This window comes from Barbatula barbatula (genome assembly GCF_947034865.1).
Source record: "Barbatula barbatula genome assembly, chromosome: 10".
NCBI classification, from domain to species: domain Eukaryota; kingdom Metazoa; phylum Chordata; class Actinopteri; order Cypriniformes; family Nemacheilidae; genus Barbatula; species Barbatula barbatula.
This window is the reverse complement of record NC_136773.1, coordinates 12,673,309-12,695,550: the sequence shown is the minus strand read 5'-3', so window position 1 is coordinate 12,695,550 and position 22,242 is coordinate 12,673,309. Positions and strand designations below refer to the sequence as shown.

General features: G+C 39.8%; 1 protein-coding gene and 1 pseudogene across 2 annotated transcripts; both read right to left on the bottom strand.

The window, feature by feature from the left end:
• Positions 1–632: 632 nt before the first annotated feature.
• Positions 633–3,910, bottom strand: LOC306899591 (extracellular calcium-sensing receptor-like; annotated as a pseudogene). The gene is made up of 6 exons: positions 3,774–3,910; positions 3,399–3,686; positions 2,597–3,321; positions 2,269–2,496; positions 1,673–1,796; positions 633–1,535 (listed from the first exon to the last, which is right to left on the bottom strand). The product of its transcript is annotated as an extracellular calcium-sensing receptor-like (transcript).
• A 2,073-nt stretch (positions 3,911–5,983) lies between these two features.
• On the bottom strand, positions 5,984–16,876 carry LOC306899590 (uncharacterized protein; the record flags this gene model as incomplete). Its single annotated transcript, XM_079465955.1, has 13 exons — positions 5,984–6,897; positions 7,061–7,184; positions 7,756–7,983; positions 8,072–8,827; positions 8,901–9,189; positions 9,290–9,532; positions 12,797–13,700; positions 13,865–13,988; positions 14,140–14,367; positions 14,467–15,222; positions 15,305–15,593; positions 15,797–16,020; positions 16,763–16,876. The coding sequence occupies 13 exons, from the start codon at positions 16,874–16,876 to the stop codon at positions 5,984–5,986; spliced, it is 5,193 nt and encodes a 1,730-aa protein (XP_079322081.1).
• Positions 16,877–22,242: the final 5,366 nt, after the last annotated feature.

The following is a 22,242-nucleotide window of genomic DNA, read 5'->3' as shown; positions in this document are numbered from 1 at the left end:
AAAGTTTAAATAGAGGTTTTTAATATAATTAAAAATGATTTAGAGTAAGTATGACATTCTTGGTACCACCATACTTGGAATGACTCACGGTTCCTGCAGAACAAAGTCACAGAAAATAACGCAATTTAATGATGAACTGAGCTTTCACATCAGTAAATAAATTACTGATTTTAAAAGTTTTTCTTGTCTGTACGAGGTGGCAGCACTTCGCAATATTTCTGCGAAAAGCACAGCAGATGTTGTTCGTCAGTCGTAAACTCTCAAGGAGAGAGACGAGGTAAAGCACCATTGAGAAAGAATGCCTGGCGATTAGGTGGGCCGTACTCACTCTCCGTCAGTCCTGATTCTCCTTCATTTTGTTCACTGATGGAGTGTGCAGTCAGTTTTCAGAGATTTAGTACTACTACGTTGTCCTTTTGGGTATCAGAAGTGGCTCCGGGCACATGATGTAAAGATCAGATTTAATTGGACTGTAAATTGACACACGGCCAAATTGCCAAAAATGTATCTTGCATGTTAATGCATCTCACATTCACACTGATTTATCGCATCCAGTTTAAAGAACCCATCCAGGCATTTACAGTATTTCTTTGGATAATTAATAAAAACACTGCAATGTATTTGTTTATTTCTCAGTAGGACTTGGTTTGTGTTTTTCCCATCAAATGTTGTTTTGTGTTTTGTTCAGGTTTAAACAGGATGATGTAACATTTAGGTGCAAATATACAGAATAATAAACCAAAGCTTGAAGCTAAAATGACAAATATCTCCACAGCTACAGTAAATTTTCCAGGAGAACTGACATAAGCTGGAATAAATGTGATCCATACAGCACAGAATATGAGCATACTGAATGTGATGAATTTAGCTTCATTGAAGTTATCAGGCAGCGTACGAGCCAGAAAAGCCAAAATGAAGCAGAAGACAGCAAGTAGACCAATATAACCCAGCACAGCCCAGAAACCAATAGTGGAACCCAAACCGCACTCAAGAATTATCTTCTCTTCATAATATTTTAAATTTTTATGGGGAAATTGTGAGCCAAAGCGCACAGATAAGAACCTGTAAAAGTGTAAAGGCAAGAACACTGAGTCTCTGTTGAAGAGGCCCAAACCATTTCATGACATTACTTCCTGGAAGTGTAGCCTTGAAGGCCATTAACACAACTATTGTTTTCCCCAGAACACAAGAGATACAGAGGACAAAAGTGATCCCAAACGCTGTGTGGCGTAACATGCAGGACCATTCAGTGGGGCGACCAATGAAAGTAAGTGAACAGAGAAAACAGAGAATCAATGAGAAGAGCAGCAGGAAGCTCAGCTCTGAGTTGTTGGCTTTTACTATGGGGGTGTCCTTCTTACTGTAAAACAGGATTGCCACCAGCACAGTTATTCCTACTCCAAACAGTGAGAAAAAGACCAGCACTGTACCCATAACTTCTGTGAATGACAGAAACTCTACAGACTTTAAAACACAAACAGTGTTCTCAGTATTAGACCAGTAATCCTCTGGACACTGCATGCAGTAATTTGAATCTGGAAAAAAGATTGTGATCACTATACTGTATGTAAAAACAAAAGAAAACACTTTTCATTTAGTAACTGCATATGCAACTGAATATATAGAGCAAAAATGTATTTGCTATAAATCTTTGATTTGGTCTGAAGTTTACCTGTCTCATTACTGATTTCTCCATCTGCACATTGAATACAGTCATAACAGCAGACAGGTCTTCCTCTCTGTGTAGCCTTCCTAGTGCCTGGAGGACAACTCTCACTGCACACAGACCTTGGCTTCTACATGAAACGTTATGGAGAACAAAGCATTGCAAATCCACAAAGGAATCTATAAAAATATATTAGTAATATTCTAAAACAACACAATAATTGATCAGTGTTCTTTTAGAGTTGTGAAGAAGATATTTGTAAAATGTTGGTAACCGAAGAACGGTGGAACTCAATGACTTGCATTGGTTTTGTTTCTATACAATAGAAGTGAATAGAAGTAACCGTTGTTTGGTTAACATTAACAATAACAATCTTCAAAATAACTTACTTTGTGGTCTACAGAAGAAAGCTGTCATTTTTTCAATGAACTATAATTTCAGTATGCCTTTCGTATAACATATGTCATATCAGCATTTTAGTATGTTGCTTACATCCAATATACACATGTAATTTTTTTACTGTACCTTTATTTTTTATATCTGCATTAAATGTTTTACCAGTTAATGGAAACCTTTTGTATAATCAGGCTATTGTAATTTACCTGCAGCTGTCCTCCAGCCCAGATGATGTTTTCAGTGTTGAGCACAAAGCGCTGGTCAGGGGGGAGTGAGGCATCATAGTAACCCACTGCTTTAAACTGGAATGATCCATCAGAGTCCTGCTGCCAGTTCACTACTTCATACTAGGCTACCACAGCACCAGTGCTGTCAAACCAGATATGATCACCAAATTTTACAGTAAAATTTACCTTTTTTATGGCCTCAACCACCTAGTTAGAACATAGATTTAAAACAACATCAGTGTGGTAATTTTAACACATACTCAAAATATAGTGCATATCCCCCTTCCCCTGTTATCTTTTTGTTTACCTGCTGTGGTTGTATTTTCAGGGCTTTTGCACAACCTTGTTCTTAGTGCATAAGCCACAGCATAAACTGCTTTGTAGACATTAGTAGAAAATCTTTGTTCAGGCACATCTTCATTGTAATTTCTTAGCTCAAGGATTGTCTTGATAATTGCTGCAATTGAATTCTGCCTGGGAATAATTTCTATCAGTTTGTAAGCATGGAAAATTATTGTTCCAGAATGCTTTGATAACATAATCTGAAAACCCTTCGATATAAATTTTTCTCAGTGCAAATCCCAGTGACCCTCCCATCACACGAAAACTTTTTGGAGTGATTAAATTATTTGAAGCTATCCATCCAAACACTCCAATCATTTGGAGGCCTGTAATGTTCTGAATACTTAGCTGATCAATTAGTAATCCCATTTCAAAAAAAGCAACAATAACTTTTGCTGTGCCTTGTTTCATTGTTTTTTCCACTTTTTGGAGTTTGTCAGCCTCTGTTAGGTAGAATTTCACAGTGTACTCTACACAAATCCCCTCCTTCTTGGCTGCATTCAGGAAAATTTCGATTCCATTGTTACCATACTCATTGTCACTGTTCACAGCTCCAACCCAAGTCCAGCCCAAGGTTTTGACCAAAAGTGCAAGTGCTCTTCCCTGATGATAATCACTAGACATAGTCCTGAAGAAAGAGGGGTAATCTTTCCTATTACTGAGACATTCACATGCAGCAGAGTGACTTATCTAGAACAGAAATTAAAAGAAGAGGTAAAAGAAGTCATCAATGTGTCAAAATTGTGTTTACTGTCAATGCCTCTTACCACTGGGATTTTAAAAGGTCCGGTCGTTCTCGAAAGAATTATTGTGGTGGCAGACTCTGTTTCTCCTAAAATAGCATGAATAGGAGTCTGTCCGTTGCATGTTTTACCTGCTGCAAACTCTTGTCCATTCATCACTGCCATAGTTGCACTCATAGAAGACAATCTTGAAGCACAACTATCATATATTTTATAGCCAATAGAAACATTTGGGAGTAAAGTTTAACTTTTGTTTATCTCCTCAATTGCAAAAATAATGATTGAGATAGCCGAAAATCTCTCACACTCAAACTGTCAAAACATGAAAAGCAATGGGTTAAAAACATCAGTTTGTATTAAAACATGATCTTCTCTAACATAACTTCCTGTAAAACCAACCTGGAGCATGACAGAGGTTGAGGTTTTTGTTTGAACTCAAATGAAGGTAATGTTTCTTTAGTGTGGACTGGAAAAACTGCTCCAATAGTTATGTCTCCATTCTTTAAAAACAACGGGTATTTAGGATCTCCCATCATTCGGCAAGCGGTGTTTTTCACCTTTGCATTAAGGTGATAGAAAAGCAGGAGTGTGTATAGAAGAAAAAGCATCCCAAAGATTGTGCTCATACGCAGCTTTAAAATGCAGTTGACACTACATCTGTAATGACTGTATTTTTATAGACAGTAACTATTGATGAACAATACGTAGACAGAGACCTCAGAGGGTAGCGCATGAGCCACATCAAGCAGGGGTGAAACAGACGTCTGTGTAACTTCTTGCTATTAGTTTTTCTTTTTGAATTATTTGTTATCCTTAAGTAATGCAAAGCAACTATCAACTGTAAACCAATCCTATATGGATACTGTATATACATATTTACATTGATATATATTTTCATTATACTGAAAGAAGGTAATTATAAATGGTGGTTTTGTTGCCCTGAGAAGACAAATTCGAGTACAACATATCTTGAGTGCAATTTGGTTGAAAACATCTGCCAAATGCATAAATGCAAACGCAAATATCTCAAGAATATGAGATTCATTAGGGTGGATCCCGTTGCTGCACCTTGGCTCTCCGAATCCATGACCACACATTGCCCTGCAAGCCTTGGCTTTGCATGCCTTCAGCTACACCATGGTCCATCATCCCTCTGGCTTCACCTTGGTCGGTGGTTGCTTTGGTTCAGTCTGGCCCAGCTGCACCTTGATCCTCCACAAAACCTGGTCAAACAACCTCCTTCTTCCCTCCCGCTCCACCGTGGTCCTCAATCCCTTCACTGTTGCCAGGGAATTCCAGACCCTAGTTTCGACCTCAGTCCCTCAAGCTATCGACTTTCGGATATTTTATGTCGCCCTTGATTCTTGTCCCCTTGGCTCTGCCTAGGTATCCTCCTTGTACCTTGCACATTAAATAAACTAAAGTGGCCCAGACCTCTCTAAAACCAGCCAGCTTAACCAGCTGAAATTAGGCTGAGAGACCAGCCAACCCGGCGTTTGGCTTTTTTTCAGTAGAGAATATCTTCTGTAACAGTTTCAATTTTCTCAAATGGCTTACATGTAGATATACAGAGCATTTTTGCAACTTACATGGACCGCACACCCTTGATGCACGGAATGTTTTTGTGTTATTTTTAAAGGGTTTATAGCCTTGCAAGGAAAATGTGTAAGATCTATGTAAAACACCCTGTTCAGGTCTTTCTTGTGTAACCCAAAACTATTCGTAGTGGGAGTAACATGTTGAAAGTAACTGGGTATAAGCACCTATTGTATTTTGCTCCTGTATGACATATCGCTTTATTGGTCCCTGAATTCTCTGTACGTCAATTTGGATCAAAGTGTTTGCAAAATAACTAAATTTAAACATGAAAGAGAACAATCAAGCTAGTGTGGGAGTCAGGCATTTTAACAATGAGTGAGGTTTACACACTGTACAGCTTTCACAACCTCACTGAACTGCGTTACGCTTTCAAAGGTGGTTCTGGTTGACACTTATGCACTTGGCAGATGCTTTTATCCAAAGTGACACTATACATTTGATTCTACTATGTGCAATCGCTGGAATCAAATCCATGACCTACTGTTGTATGGTTTGGAGGATACCTTCTAAATACGTGAATTATGTTTAATTTTCATCCAAGGTAGCATGCTGGAAAGATGTTGGAAGATGTTTCTATCTTTTGACAACAGAGTTTGTTCTATATTGGTAAAATATTCTTTGTACTCTAATTGTCCTGTAATGCTACCGTTACAGTAGCCTCTTCACCCTTTGTTTTAATACTGTAGTGCAGAAACAGCCAAAAAACAAACAACACAGAGACTTAGACTTTGTGATGAAAACTGAGTTTAGTTAAAGTAAGAAAGTCTCAAACTGGGAGTATCAGGTACAGTTAGTTTATGAAATCATGTAGACACACTTTACTCCTGAAAGTGTCAAAGCTGTTAGCACTGCTTTTTTATCATAACATTCAAAGTTGTATTATACTTGTTTTCATTGTTCTAAAAGTGTAAATCAATCAATAATGTTTTTGTGCATTTTTCTTAAAACGTTTAAGTTTAGCATTTTCTTTTGACAACTCCAATGGTAAAACAACCATGTTTGTTTACTTCTCAATAGGGCTTAGATTGTGATTTTCCCATCAAATATTGTTTTGTATTTTGTTGAGGCTTAAACAGGATGATGAAACATTTAGGTGCAAATATACAGAATAATAAACCAAAGCTTGAGGCTAAAATGGCAAATATTTCCACAGCTACAGTAAATTTTCCAGGAGAACTGACATAAGCTGGAATAAATGTGATCCATACAGCACAGAATATGAGCATACTGAATGTGATGAATTTAGCTTCATTAAAGTTATCAGGCAGCTTCCGAGCCAGAAAAGCCAGAATGAAGCACAAGACAGCCAGTAGACCAATATAACCCAACACAGCCCAGAAACCTACAGTAGAACCCAAACTGCACTCAAGAATGATCTTCTCTTTATAATATTTCATATTTTTGTAGGGAAATGGAGGAGAAATTGTTAGCCATAGCACACAGATAAGAACCTGTATAAGTGTAAAGGCAAGAACACTGAGTCTCTGTTGAAGAGGCCCAAACCATTTCATGACATTACTTCCTGGAAGTGTGGCTTTGAATGCCATTAACACAACTATTGTTTTCCCCAGAACACAAGAGATACAGAGGACAAAAGTGATCCCAAACGCTGTGTGACGTAACATACAGGACCACTCAGTGGGACGACCAATGAAAGTAAGTGAACAGAGAAAACACAATGAGAATGAGAAGAGCAGCAGGAAGCTCAGCTCTGAGTTGTTGGCTTTTACTATGGGGGTGTCCTTCTTACTGTAAAATAGAACTGTGACCAGTACAGTTATTCCTACTCCAAACAGTGAGAAAAAGACCAGCACTATACCCATAACTTCTGTGAATGACAGAAACTCTACAGACTTTAAAACACATTTATTTCTCTCAGCATTAGACCAGAATTCCCCTGGACACTGCATGCAGTTATTTGAATCTGGAAGAAAAAGATTGTGATCACTATAGTTGGACACAAAAGAAAATATATTCCATATTCTGGACTCCTTTGATAAGAAACTGTATCCTGAACAGTAGAAGGAGAACACAAAAATAGCAACTAACCAGTTTCCTTTGAATCTTTGATTTGGTCTGAAGTTTACCTGTCTCATTACTCATTTCTCCATCTGCACATTGAATACAGTCATAACAGCAGACAGGTCTTCCTTTCTGTACAGCCTTCCTAGTGCCTGGAGGACAACTCTCGCTACACACAGACCTTGGCTTCTACATGAAAATATACATACTGCCTGTTCATTCGGATATTAAAAAACGGACTCTATGAAGTGGAGAACAACATACTGAATCTAAAACGAATAAATGTATTGATAAGTGTTATTATTGGTTTTATCAGTTGTTTGTAAATGTGAATATAAATACTACTGATGCCTTGTCACAATAAATACACATTATATAGTGCTCTCTGATTCTGATCTGTCACACTTTCACTGTGGATTTGGATGTATCCGTTTATGGGGGTCAACATATTGGATAGGATGGCCAGGTTTGCATGGATGATTTCATTAAATTTTATTTTATTATTCTGTTGTTGCTTGACACTTTGGTTGGTGTACGTGAACAACAGTCACGTCACAGCAAATGTATGTGCAGAGATTTTAGAAATCCTGAGAAATTCACCTAAACTAGAGTGTATGTGTAGTTGATGTCCCTAATAAAAAGAGGTAACTGGAGAGGCTTTTTGTAGTTACAATGTAAATATATTTATGTATTTGTTCTAAATGTAACAATTTCCCCACTTTGAAAAAATCATGTAGGAGAAAAAAATGTTGTTATTTACCTGCAGCTGTCCTCCAGCCCAGATGATATTTTCAGTGTTAAGCACAAAGCGCTGGTCAGGGGGCAGTGAGGCATCATAGTAACCCACTGCTTTAAACTGAACTGATCCATCAGAGTCCTGCTGCCAGTTCACAACTTCATACTGGGCTACTGCAGCACCAGTGCTGTCAAACCACACACGATCTCCAAACTTTACAGTGAAATTAACTCTTTTCAGAGCTTCAACCATCTAGTAAAAAGACAGATTTGGAACACAATTATAGTGGCTATTAAATAACTTAAACAACTGTAGGGAACTGTAAGTTCTCTTTTTTTACCTGCTGTGGTTGTATTGTTATGTCTTTCTCACAACCTTCTCGTTCTCTGCACCTCAGTAGACTGTGTAGAGCATAAGCCACAGCATAAACTGCTTTGTAGACATTACTTGCATATCTATGTTCAGGCACATCTTCAGTGTAATTTCTCAGCACAAGTAGGTCTTGAGGTCGGCTGCAATTTAATTCAGCCTGAGATAAATTCTTATGTTTTTGTGAGCATGATAAAGCTGTGTCCCAGAATGATTTCATGACAAAATCTAAAAACCCTTCAATATAGATTTGTCTTACTGCAAACCCCAGTGACCCTTTCATTACACGAAAAGTGTTTGGAGTGATCAGAGTCTTTGAGGTTATCCATCCTACCACTCCTACCATTTGAATGCCTGTAATGTTCTGGATACTTAGCTGCTCAACTAGTAATTCCATCTCAAAAAAAGAAACAAAAGCAACAACCACGTTTGCTGTTCCTTGTTTCATTGTTTTTACCACTTTTTGGAGCTTTCCATACTCTGTTCGGTAGAATTTCACAGTGTACTCTACACAAATCCCCTCCTTCTTGGCTGCATTCAAGAAAATCTCCATTCCATAGTTTCCATAGTCATTGTCACTGTTCACAGCTCCAACCCAAGTCCAGCCTAAATGTTTGACCAAAAGTGCAAGTGCTCTGCCCTGGTAATAATCACTAGACATAGTCCTGAAGAAAGAGGGGAAATCTTTCCTATTACTGAGACATTCACATCCAGCTGAGTGACTTATCTAAAAAAGAAATAAAGATAAGCAAAACAGTCATTAGTTTCGCAATTGCATGAAATTTGTTATCACCTCTTACCACTGGAATTTTAAAGGGTCCTGTGGTTCTCGACAGAATGACTGTGGTGGCAGACTCTGTTTCTCCAATGATAGCATGTATAGGAGTCTGTCCACTGCATCTTTGACCTGCTGCAAACTCTTGTCCATTCATCACTGCCATAATTGCACTCATAGAAGACAGCCTTGAACCACATGTATCATATATTTTATAGCCAATAGAAACATTTGGGAGTAAAATTCCATTCCTGTTAATCTCATCAACTGTAAAAATCAGCATTTGAGCTAGCCGAAAATCTCTTAGAGTCACACTGTAAAATATTAAACCAGTTGGTTAAAAACAAGTGTTTGTGTTATATACAGTACATGATCTCCTTTAATGTTTCCTGAATAATTGCCAAAGTTACAAACCTGGAGCATGACAAAGGTTGAGGTTTTTGTGTAAACACAAATGAAGGTAACGTTTCTTTACTGCGAACTGCAAAAACTGCTCCAATCGTTACATCACCTTCCTTTGAAAACAGCGGATATTTAGTGTCTCCCATCATTCGGCAAAGAGTGTTTTCTTTATTTGCATTAAGGCAATGGAAAAGCAAAAATGTGTATAGAAAATTAAGCATCCCAAAGACTGAGCTCGCCTGCAGGGGCAAAATGCTATGCACCCGATTCTATAATGGTTGTTTTATAGAAACGGAATAGGAATGAACAAAACATACCCAAATGACCTCATCAAGCAGGGGTGGAACAGATGTGTACCCTCTTGCCATTCAATTTTTTTTAAAGGAAATAAAACATAAAATAAGTGTTATTGTCAATCATCCTTACATTTTTTTATTATAACCAAAATACAACCAGAAGAATTTGTGGCCTGAGCACTCGCATGTGCAACGAATAAACAAACTTATAATACAAAATGAATTAAGACTCATTTAGCCTCCAAGAGGGTGGTGCAGGGCCTCCTTGCTTAACATTCTGTTTCCCATCATCTCCTCTGAAAGAGGTTGACCAACTCTGAAGTCTCTGTCTGATGCAGTTTTGAGTGCAGATACAGCATGAGATTTCTGTTAATAGGTTCTTTCTTGAAAATGGGGCAGATTTGTACTTTTTACAGAGAGGGTGTGTGAGAAAATCAACTGTACAGGCAGGTGTTCCTGTGTCCTTGCAAAATAATGTATTAGAGACTGTTCATGGTGGGGTATATGGTAATGAAGCTGGTAGTTAATAAGACAGATATTTGCTGCAGTTTTCCTACTGCCTTATGTGAAGAGTGACATAAAGCAGTTTTGTCTAACATGCGAGAGGATATTGTTGACATCTGGTTGTCACTGGGAAACTGGCAAAAGAAAGTTCAGAGAGCTTGGGAAAAGCTCAGAGTCAAATGAAATAAGTCTGTGAAATAAATTGGTAGAATTCTACAGGATATCGGGAATGTGCGTGTTGCATGCTTTAACGGTCCATCTGGAAACAACATAAAGGCATCTGATTCAAGAAGCTGTCGTGTTTGCATGTGTTTGCATGCGAATTAATCACAATCAACTAAACGCAAAATTCTTGTTAAAAGTATGCAAAGTTCACAGCATAAACTCATAAATATTGACACGTTTGTGGATGCACAGTGGCCTGTTACTGTGAGGACATTTCCACACCTCTAAGCACGGCACAAACCGAAACATGATTGGTTGCTTAACCTGTCAGTCATGTGGCTTATTGGGTGGGCCTTGGCCAATGAAAGCAGCCAAAGTTCCCAGATTTTCAGTATTAAGGTCTGACTACGTGAGACTAGCCTTACTTGGATTTTCTCAGGGTTCGATTTGGGGTTCAAACTGTTTTTTCATTAAAACTAGAGTAAAATCAATAATAATTTTGATAAAATAATCACACTAAAACAAACCACTATTTTCCGTTATTGTTCAAATTTAACAAGACACAAATTAAAATTACATTTTATCTGAAACAACCATGCGTGCTTAAACGCGCCACATGGTGTTCAATGAAGATAAGTACAGCAATGTCGCAACAAGACAATGGCTGTGTGTGGATCCTCTCATATTAAAAGCGTGTCTTTTAAAACTCAACAGTTACTATTATTTATTTTGCATTGGTTCATATGGAGTATTTTCATATACTTGATCTACATTATCGGGAGATGAATCACGTTTAAAACGCTCATACGCTTCTGCATACGGCGACAGGCTGGTTTGGCAGCACTAGACAGACAGCCACTGTTTACTTTGGCACGTCCTCTCGCTCCAAGGATTCTTTTTAAAAATGTTCCCCCAAAAAAAGGAACAGCACTGAATTTTAATAATACAAAGAACAAAAATCTAAAGACAAGAAAACAAATAATCTCTCCCTTTTAATGGATTATCAACATTTTAAGGATCCTTGGGTATAGAGATTTTCTTTCTTATTTTAGCATTATATATATTATCCTACAGAATCTTATATTAACTGAAGAACTGATTAGTGTGTCTGTGTTTAGTTTGGCTGCCAAGCTGTGCGTGCAACCAGTTAACATCATAGAAAAAGAACATGGCGTCCTTTGGTTAAAATTAGTATTAAGTTTAGGGTTTTTTTAAGAATTGAAAATATTTTATGTGTTTCTAACGACAAATGCTAGTAGTATAAGGCTATTACAACACATTAAGATATACATCTCCCGATACACCGGGTTCCCTTTAAGGGCATTTACGCGTCTAATGTGGTTAAATATCTGTGATCCAAACTATCATGTGATCCCTGGCAGTTCCGTCCATTTATTTTAGGGCTAGTTAGGGCAAGGGTTCCCAAACCTTTCAGCCCAGGACCCCCAAAATAACAGTGCCTCGAGAACCCCACTATCCTCATAGGTGGATAAAGCACACAAACGTTGCGTGCAACTGCGCACATACACTTATTATTAGGTCTATCCAAACACATGCATAGTGACAACACTAAAGACCACTGACTAGCATAATATTTTATTATAGTAATTTACTCATTACTTTACTTGTTATACATAAACCATGTCCTATTAATAAAGATGGTCACATTTCATCAAATCAAACTCCAGCCTCTTTTGTACCTGAGGTCGATAGCCTTTCAGACTGTTGTGCAATTTGCATTGTTTTTGGTCTCAGTGGTTAGAGTATGGCCAAGGTCGTGGGTTCGATCCACTGGGATTGCACAAATTTAGAAAAAAAAGTGTATAGTATAATGCGATGTAAGTCGCTTTTTGGATAAAAGCATCTGCCAAATGAATAAATGTAATAATATCCTAAATTTAAAGCCTGATAATCTGCGTGCACGTTGACCTTCTACACCTAACCTAATGTGGGTTGCTAATGCCGTCAATGTGACATAATCACCTCAGGTGTCACAATCAAGGGGAAGAAGATTTGAAACGCTGATGCACAATTCGAACACTAGATTTTCTTAACCAAATTTTATTTTTTATGCATCATTTTCAGGACACCACAGTTTAACTAGTGTACAATCAAAACTACACACAATAATATATACTTTCTAGATCTAAGTAGCCTATAGGAAGCATATTCAGTGGTGTTAACAACTTGTTAAAAGCTTTTTATTCTGGTAATGGCTCTCTCCTAATATCACACCTTTACATGAGATGAGACAGGATGTGAAAGCACATGTAATTGTACAATCTCATTCATTTCACAACTTTGTTTTCATACTACAGAGCGGAAAAAAACACATCATCACAGAGACTCTGGGCCATTTTAGATTTTGTGATAAAACTGGGAGTATGTTAGTGTCAAACTAGAAACATCATGAAGAAATTAATTCATGAAGTTAAGTGGTCACAATTTGCTAAGGAATAAATCAAAGCTTTCAGAGGCATCAGTTTTGCTATCTAAACTTACAGAGTTGCATTATACTGGTGTGTTGTATTTAGTATGTGTTACTTAATAGGACTTAAATAGTGCTTTTCCCATTAGATTTTGCTTAGTATTTTGTTGAGGCTTAAACAAGATAACGTAACATTTAGGTGCAAATATGCAGAATAATAAACCAAAGCTTGATGCTAAAATGGCAAATATCTCCACAGCCACAGTAAATTTTCCAGGAGAACTGACATAAGCTGGAATAAATGTGATCCACACAGCACAGAATATGAGCATACTGAATGTGATGAATTTAGCTTCATTGAAGTTATCAGGCAGCGTCCGAGCCAGAAAAGCCAGAATGAAGCAGAAGAGAGCCAGTAGACCAATATAACCCAGTACAGCCCAAAAACCAACAGTAGAACCCAGACTGCACTCAAGAATGATCTTCTCTTTATAATATTTCATATTTTTGTATGGAAAAGGAGGAGAAATTGTTAGCCAAAGCACACAAATAAGAACCTGTATAAGTGTAAAGGCAAGAACACTGAGTCTCTGTTGAGGAGGCCCAAACCATTTCATGATATTACTTCCTGGAAGTGTGGCCTTGAAGGCCATTAACACAACTATTGTTTTCCCCAGAACACAAGAGATACAGAGGACAAAAGTGATCCCAAACGCTGTGTGACGTAACATACAGGACCACTCATTGGGACGACCAATGAAAGTAAGTGAACAGAGAAAACACAGAGTCAATGAGAAGAGCAGCAGGAAGCTCAGCTCTGAGTTGTTGGCTTTTACTATGGAGGTGTCCTTCTTACTGTAAAACAGGACTGTGACCAGTACAGTTATTCCTACTCCAAACAGTGAGAAAAAGACCAGCACTATACCCATAACTTCTGTGAATGACAGAAACTCTACAGCCTTTAACACACATTTATTTTTCTCAGCATTAGACCAAAATTCCCCTGGACACTGCATGCAGTTATTTGAATCTGGAAAGAAAGTTGTGATTACTTTAGTTAGAGACAAATAAAATATGTTTTAGGAGTTAAAACAACTCCTTTGCTAAGAAAAAGCCCCCTGAACAATAAAAGGAAAACACAAAAGGAAGAACTAACAAATTGTTCTTGAATCTTTGATTTGGTCTAAAGTTTACCTGTCTCATTACTGATTTCTCCATCTGCACATTGAATACAGTCATAACAGCAGACAGGTCTTCCCTTCTGTACAGCCTTCCTAGTGCCTGGAGGACAACTCTCACTGCACACAGATCTTGGCTTCTATATGCGAAACCATATTATAAATAATTTATATTGACAGACTAAAAAAAAACTACTTTTGAGACAGAATCTTCCATTGTTTGTCAGTATGCTATTGCCAGTTCTTTCTTTCGCAAGTTAAAAAACACTATAGTATAAACATTTAGTGTACCTCCAGCTGTCCTCCAGCCCAGACAATGTTTTCAGTGTTAAGCACAAAGCGCTGGTCAGGGGGCAGTGAGGCATCATAGTAACCGACTGCTTTAAACTGAATTGATCCATCAGAGTCCTGCTGCCAGTTCACAACTTCATACTGGGGTACTGCTTCACCAGTGCTCTCAAACCACACAAGATCTCCAAACTTTACAGTGAAATTGACCTTTTTCAGAGCCTCAACCACCTAGTGAAAAAGGTTTTGTAACTGAAACCTTTTACCACATTGTTAGACATATAGATAACATTTTATCTGATGCAAAACTTGTGTAGCTAATTGTTTTACCTTTTGTGGTTGTATTGTTAGGCCTTTTACACAACCTTTATGTTCTTTGCACTTCAGCAGACTGTGTAGTGCATAAGCCACAGCATAAACTGCTTTGTACACATTACTTGAATATCTTTGTTCGGGCACATCTTTATTGTAATTCTTAAACAAAAGTAGATCCTGATCTCTGCTGCAGTTGAATTCAGCTTTATATGCATCCCCATCTCTTTGTGAGCATGAAAAAGTTGTTTCCCAGAATGAATTTATAACATAATCTGCAAATCCATTGATATGAATTTTTCTCACTGCAAAACCCAGTGATCCTCCCATCACATGAAAACTGTTTGGAGTGATGTAATCTTTTGCAGTTATCCATGCTTCAGCACCAATCATTTGGAGTCCTGTAATATTTTGAATTCTTAACTGTTTAATTAGTAATCCCATATCAAGAAAGGATATAAATGCAACAACCACTTTTGCAGTTCCTTGCTTCATTATGTCCACGACTTGTTTTATTTTGTCAGGCTCGGTTCTGTAGAATTTCTCAGTGTACTCTACACAAATCCCCTCCTCCTGTGCTGTTTTCAGAAATTTGGCCATTCCATTGTTTCCATAGTCATTGTCACTGTTCACAGCTCCAACCCAAGACCAGCCGAAGTGTTTTACTATGTATGCAAGTGCTCTGCTCTGGTGATAATCACTAGCAATTGTTCTGAAGAAGGATGGGTGTTCTTTCCTATTGCTGAGACACTCACATGTGGCTAAAGGACTTATCTGAAAAAGAAAAAAAGGATGTCAAGAACAGCAGTCATTGGTCTAGTCGATGTGTCAAACCTTTGCTTTTGTTCCCTCTCACCACTGGGATTTTAAAAGGTCCTGTGGTTCTGGACAGACAAACTGTTGTGGAAGACTCCGTATCTCCTATGATAGCATGTATAGGAGTCTCTCCATTGCATCTTTCTCTTGCTTCAAACTCTTGTCCATTCATCACTGACATAGTCGCACTCATAGAAGACAGCCTTGAACCACAGGTATCATATATTCTATAGCCAATAGAAACATTTGGGAGAAGAGTTTCACTTCTATTAATCTCCTCAATGGCAAAGGTCATAATTTGAGCCATCCTAAAATCTCTTAGATTCACACTATAAAGACATTAAACCAGTAAAATTAATACAATCAATGCAAATGCAATAAATAATTAAGCAAATAAGGAGAAAAAATATACATTTAAAAATGTTGTCATTTAAATTTCATATTTCATTCTTAAAATGCTTAATATTCTATGTTATCAAATGTTATGATAGCTTGCTGAAAATGTTCTAAAAAAGCTTTCATTGTAACAAACCTGGAGCATGAAAGAAGCTGAGGTTTTTGTGTGAACTCAAATGAAGGTAATGTTTCCTCTCTGTGGATTGCAAACAGTCCTCCAATAATCAGTTCTCCATCCTTGGAAAGCAATGGGTATTTAGGGTCTCCAATCATTCGGCAAAGTGTGTTTCCTGCCTTTGCATAAAGGTAATGGCAAAGGAGTGTGTACAAAAGAATAAGCATCTCAAAGACTGAGTTTGCCTGCAGCCGCCAAAATGCAGTTCACATGATACATTATCTACCTTTTTATAGACTTAATTAATATTGAGAAACATCATAGCCAATAACGTCATATGGGGCAGGGCAAACCTTTTTTTGCCACAGAACTAAGGCACTGGCTGTGTCTCAATCAGATCCCTAGGACCCTAGGTTGTGGATCAGAATAACTTGTACATATATGAAAACACAGAATACAGACACACTCACTGGTTGATAATTCACTAAATAATTGAATTCAGTTATATTACTTACATTTAATATTGAACAGCTTTATAATATTGCTATTTCAATTATTTTTATTTATACTATTTATATCATAAAAAAAACTAAAAAAATATGTGCAACAATCAAAACAGGTAATGTAGGCATATGTATACAGTATAATGCTTGCTCAGTTTGAAAATATATCTTAAGTCCCTTAAGTAAGCAGCCTCTTAAATAACCTTTATACAGTCTCAGAGCATCTCTGGGACAAGCCACTCGAACAATTGAAAAGTGTGAACGACGTGTTTTAATTACAGCGGTGCTGCTGAGAATGATGTGAAAGTTTTTTTCACTAGAACCCAGGCCCAACCAGGGGAACCAGTTCCCCTCTGGCAAAAACTGCAGCATCTCTACAAGCTCGACATTGCATACACAACTAGGCTAATAAAAAGAAAATAAACTTAGTAAAACTGTAGATAATAGGTTTAATATTTTAACTAATAATTTAATCACAGTTTACATTTTTGTAGTGAGGACTTGACGAGTCCCCACTTCCCTCTGTCAGCTCTACAATCTCAGCTATTGTCAGGTGGCCACTTCCAGCTCTTCCACCTAGTCTGAGCTTGGACTGCATCTTGATCGCTGTGGTAGCCTCGGAACAATGAGAAAAGCCTCAGCTGATAGTAAAGTACTGTTCTACACTCTTTGATGCAGCAAGTACATCAGTTGTTATGGAAAGTGTTCCTGGTTTCCGGTTGATCTAACTAATGCAGTTTGCACCCTCAGAGGATTATATTATGTAAGTATAGTGTATGCAAGGTTGAAAAGATGCGTTTTTTAATCAAGATTTAAACTGACAGTGTGTCTGCCTCCCGGGACAGTACAAGGAAGACTGTTCCAAAGTTTAGGCACTAGATTCTAGATAGACTAGAAAATTATCTACGGCCTGCACTTGATTTTGAAATTCTAGGTATTACCAACTGTCCGGAGCCCTGAGAATGTAGTGAACATCAAGGACGTGATGGTGGAGACAGGAGAGCCGGGACGGACGGAGAGCTGTGGCTGGTTACCACTGTGGCACAGGGTACCGCCGTGGCTGTAGAGATTGCAGCCGTGGTGCTGGAGAGGGGTGTGGAGATGGAGGCCGCAGTGAGATGTCTTCTCTGACCGCCCTTCAGGGTCTTTTCCTGGGACATAGGATCAGCGAGACATTCCGGAGCTGGATGAACCAGGAGGGTCAGGCAGAAATGGCAGCTCAGCAAACCCCATTCACTTGCCGCTGAGCAAGATGGGGCCACAGGATGATCCCAAAGCATTCCGCAATTTCTTTGAGAAGGCAGTGGAAAACAGTGGGTGGCCACAAGAGGACTGGACGATGCGCCTGTTACCATGATTGTCAGGATAGGCACAGCTGGCTGCCCAACCACTGCCCATGTAGAACCTCCTGGTCTTCGACGACCTGAAGAAAGCCATCCTCCAGCAGGTTGGCTGAAGTCCGGAAGAACATCGCCTGTGGTTTCGTTCCCTGGATCTGGGCAAAAGCACCCTACCCTTCGTGATGGCACAACAGCTTCGGGATTCCTGCCACAAATGGTTGCTGGCTGAGGGAAGCGACATTGACAGTATCATCAACCGTGTGGTACTCAAGGGCGACGAGGGAACGGACAAGACAATGCTGCTGGTAAACCTCGCTAGGAAACAACACCGCCGTCACTCTCTCCACTGAGGAGGTCTGAGTCAATCTGTTGGTGTTACGGGGACCTGGACCATTTCGTGGATAGGTGTCTCATGATGGAGGTGGGGACAATGTTCCCGGTCCCGGATGCCCTGCAGGTTGCCCCTGGTCAGGCTGGCTGGTACCAAATACTTGTGAGTATAAAAGGGGTACATATCACGCTCTGGTGGACTCAGGTTGTAACCAAACCTCAATCCGTCAAAGCCTGGTTGGGCATAAGCCGCTTGGTTCAGGTGCGGTGTGTGCACAGGGAAGTGGTGACGTATCCTTTAATGTCCGCCATTTTACAATGTAGGGGACGAAAGCATAAGGTAAAGGTTGAGGTTAACCCACACCTCTAACATCCGCTGATTCTGGGAACAAACTGTCCGGCTTTTAGTGAATTAATGGGATATTTATGTGCGGATGTCTCTTGGGGAAGGAAAGAGCAGAGGGAGATGCTGAACCGGGACCACGGAGTTCTGAACTGAGTTCTGAACCAGGAGAACAGAGCGAACAGAGGCTGATCTTCTCGGAGTGTGATGACTTCCCCCCTGGACCCAGGATGATTCACTAAAACATGTGTTCGAACAGGTCTGTTATGTTGGCTGTCAACTTCTCCAACCTGCCCGTCCGCTTTCCCATCCTTAATTTGCAATTATAAAAGGCAAGTTGTAATGAGTGACCCAAGATATTTTTTGACTGGGAACTCTGCAGCATCTCTGCCAGTGTTGCGGACGCGCTGTTTCACCTAATATCCTGAGTGGGGATCCCCAAGGAGATCCTCACGGATCAAGGCATGGCTTTTATGTGAAGTACGTAACACAAACTATACGAATTATTGGGCATAAGTCTTTCACCCACAAACAGACGCTCTTGGTATCACGATTTAATCGCACCTTAAAAACCATGATTTGTAAGTTTGTTCACGAGGACGCCAAAAATTGGGATAAATGGTTGGAACCCCTCTTGTTCGCTATGCTGGAGGTCCCGCAAGCCTACATAGGGGTTTCCTCTTTGAAGCTTCATTATGGACTTCAGCCCAGAGGGGATTTTGACGTTCTGAAAGAAACTTTGGAGGACGGACATTCTCAAAGTAAAAATGAAATTCATTATGTCCTGGACCTGAGAGCAATCCTCCACTGGGGCAGATATCTATGGATAATTTGTAACAGGCTCAGGACAAACTGGCTATACAACAGGGGAGCCAATTTGCGAAAATCTGAACCGGGAGATAAAGTCATTTTATTGCTCCCATCTTTGAGCTCCAAATTACTTGCGAAGTGGCAAGGACCGTTTGAGGTCACACGGCAAATCAAAGATCTCGATTATGAGGTAGCACAAACAGATAGGAGTGGGGCACGTCAAATTGACCTCCTCAATAAATGGAGCAAGACGGAGTCATGCTGAGTGACGGTAGTGATTGGAGAGGACGATCTTGGGCAAGAAGTAAACATGAACGTGTCCGAGTTTGCAACGTTTCTGAGACCTAGGACCAAAAAGGAGGTGAGACCCTTCCTGGGGCTGGTGGGATACTATAGAAGGTTTGTGCTTAATTATTAGGAACTTACCAGCCCACTGACTGATCTTACTGTAAAGGAAGCGCCAGATCCGGTCCAGTGGATGGAGCATTGTGAGCAGGTTTTCACCCAGGTAAAGGCTGCCCTGTGTGGCAGGCCACTCTTACTTTCTCCTGACTTTTCTCTCCCCTTCTTGTTGCAGACTGAAGCATCAGACAGGGGGCTGGGTGCAGTCCTTTCCAAGGAGATGGTGTCGGACTATGATATTGACTAGTCCTGCGTGTTCAAAATTTGGAAGGATGAGGGGAACAAACTGTTTTAAAAGTAATAGAGTTTATTCATCAGAGGTAAAAGTTTCTTTCCTACAGCGCTGGGTTGCCATTCTCCACACGAGTCAAGTAAACAACTCAGGAAGTTTTACACACACACATTATATACAGAATATGATGCCGTTTCATGTCTTCGTGCTCCCCCCTCCGTCCCGGGCTGCATCTTCCCTTAGCAACCAATCAGGTCCTGTTGAACTCTTGCTGACCACATTCCGTTCTCTGAAAAACAACATCTGGCATTCTTTGTGAAATCAGCCTTTGTCTGCAAGTTTCCTTGCCTTAAACAAGAAAACATAATTTCAATAGTTATATAGCACACAAATGGTTATATGATTAAAACACATCTATTAAACTTGAATCATGTCACTGTAGGAAAATACATTTGTTTAAAACAAAATTACTCATCCATTTCTATATCGATCTATATTGATCTTAATTCCCACAATGGAGAAAGGGGAATGGCCGATGCTGTACATTAGTCGCAAGCTCTGAAAGAGAAAGACTAAGTACAGCACCATAGAAAGCCAGACAAATGGAGGGAACCTCTGTTATTCTCTGTGCGGGAGGTCCCCCAAGCCCCAACAGGGTTTTCCCCCTTCAAGTTTCTCTTTGGACGCTAGCCCAGAAGGGTTTTGGACATCCTCAGAGAGACTTGGGAGGACAGACCATCCAATAGCAAGAACGAAATTCAGTATGTCCTGGACCTGAGAACAAAACTCCATACACTGGGGCAGCGATCTATGGAGAATTTGTTACAGGCTCAGGACAAGCAAAGCCGGCTGTATAACAGGGGTACCAATCTACGGCAATTTACACTGGGAGAAAAAGTATTTGTATTGCTTCCAAAGTCGAGTTTCAAATTACTTGCGAAGTGACAAGGACCGTTTAAGATCACACGGCAAGTTGGAGAGGTGGATACGATCAGATAGGAGAGGGGCAAGTCAAATTTACCACCTCAATCTCCTAAAAAAATGTCAGGAGGCGGACTCAGTGATGCTGGCGAGAGTAGTGAGTGGAGAGGATGATCTTGGACCAGAAGTCAATACAAAATCACGATCACTTGCTCTCGTGACAGGAGAAGAAAATTATTTGCAGAAATGTTCTCTCCCAACCTGGTTGTACGAACCTCATTCAGCATCATATTGAGACATCACCGGGCATAGGGGTTCGCAGCCCGCCTTTTCGCTTACCTGAGCACAAGAAAAATGTGGTTCGGTCGGAATGAGAGGCAATGCTGGAAATAGAAGAATCCAACAGTGACTGGGCGAGCCCGATAGTTTTGGTCCCCAAAACTGACGGCTCGGTCAGGTTCTGTGTGGATTACCGCAAGGTGAATGCAGTGTTGAAATTCAACACCTATCAAATGCCTCAGGTTGACGAATTGCTTGATCGGCTAGGCACGGCTCATATTTATTCGACATTGTACTTAACGAAAGGATATTGGCAGATCCCCTTATCTCCGGTATCTAAAGAAAAAACAGCCTTCACAACGCCGTTCGGATTACACCAATTCGTGATACTTCTGTTCGGGTTGTTCGGTGTGCCGGCCACCTTTCAGTGGCTCATGGACCGTATCCTCTGACCCCATACAGCATATGCCACTGCCTACTAGGATGATATTATCATCTATAGTAACAACTGGCAGCGGCATATCTAGCACTTGAAGGCAGTCTTAGACAGGCGGTGGGGGTATGTGGCAGGGGGTGTGTGGTTTAGCGCCGTCTGCAGCGGGAGAGAGAGGCGGGAGACGAGCTGTAAGTGAGTGGGGCACCTGCAGACAATCAACACCTGTATCTCATTCCAGTAAGGGCGCGGGGAGAATGGATATAAAGGGGAAACAACCCACAATCGAGAGAGAGAGACGGGCTGAACACGTGCGACAAAGAGAAGGAGAAAGACAAAGACAAACAGGAGGCAGCGGCTAAAATTCGGTTTCTGCACTCAAACTTATGTTTAGCCTTTTATTTAGTCCATGTATACCACTGTTTCAGTTAACAGTCAACTCTCCGTTCTTGCATTTGTTTGATGTGTACTTTATAGCTTATCCAGTGACCTCCTATGTGTTAGAATAAATATAACTTGAAATTGTATGCCTGTACATGCATGTTGATTTCTACACATTACACTGTTACAATAACCTCTATACACTCAGTGTAATCAAGGATGCTGCATATTATAGAAACAAATCAGTAAAAAACTCTTAAGGTCTTTATTTGAAAGAGTTTGAACTACATTTTTCAGCTTGGTCAATGAAACAAACAAATAATGTATACAATCCGACAGGTAGGTGGAAATTTCAGGACACCTGTTTTCCCTATAAGCTAACTAAGCGGCTGCATAGGGCCACGCCGTCACTAGGGCCCCCCCAAGAGAACATTAATATTACAGCTTTTTGTGATATAATCACCACACATATCAGTTTTCACACAGAGGGTAA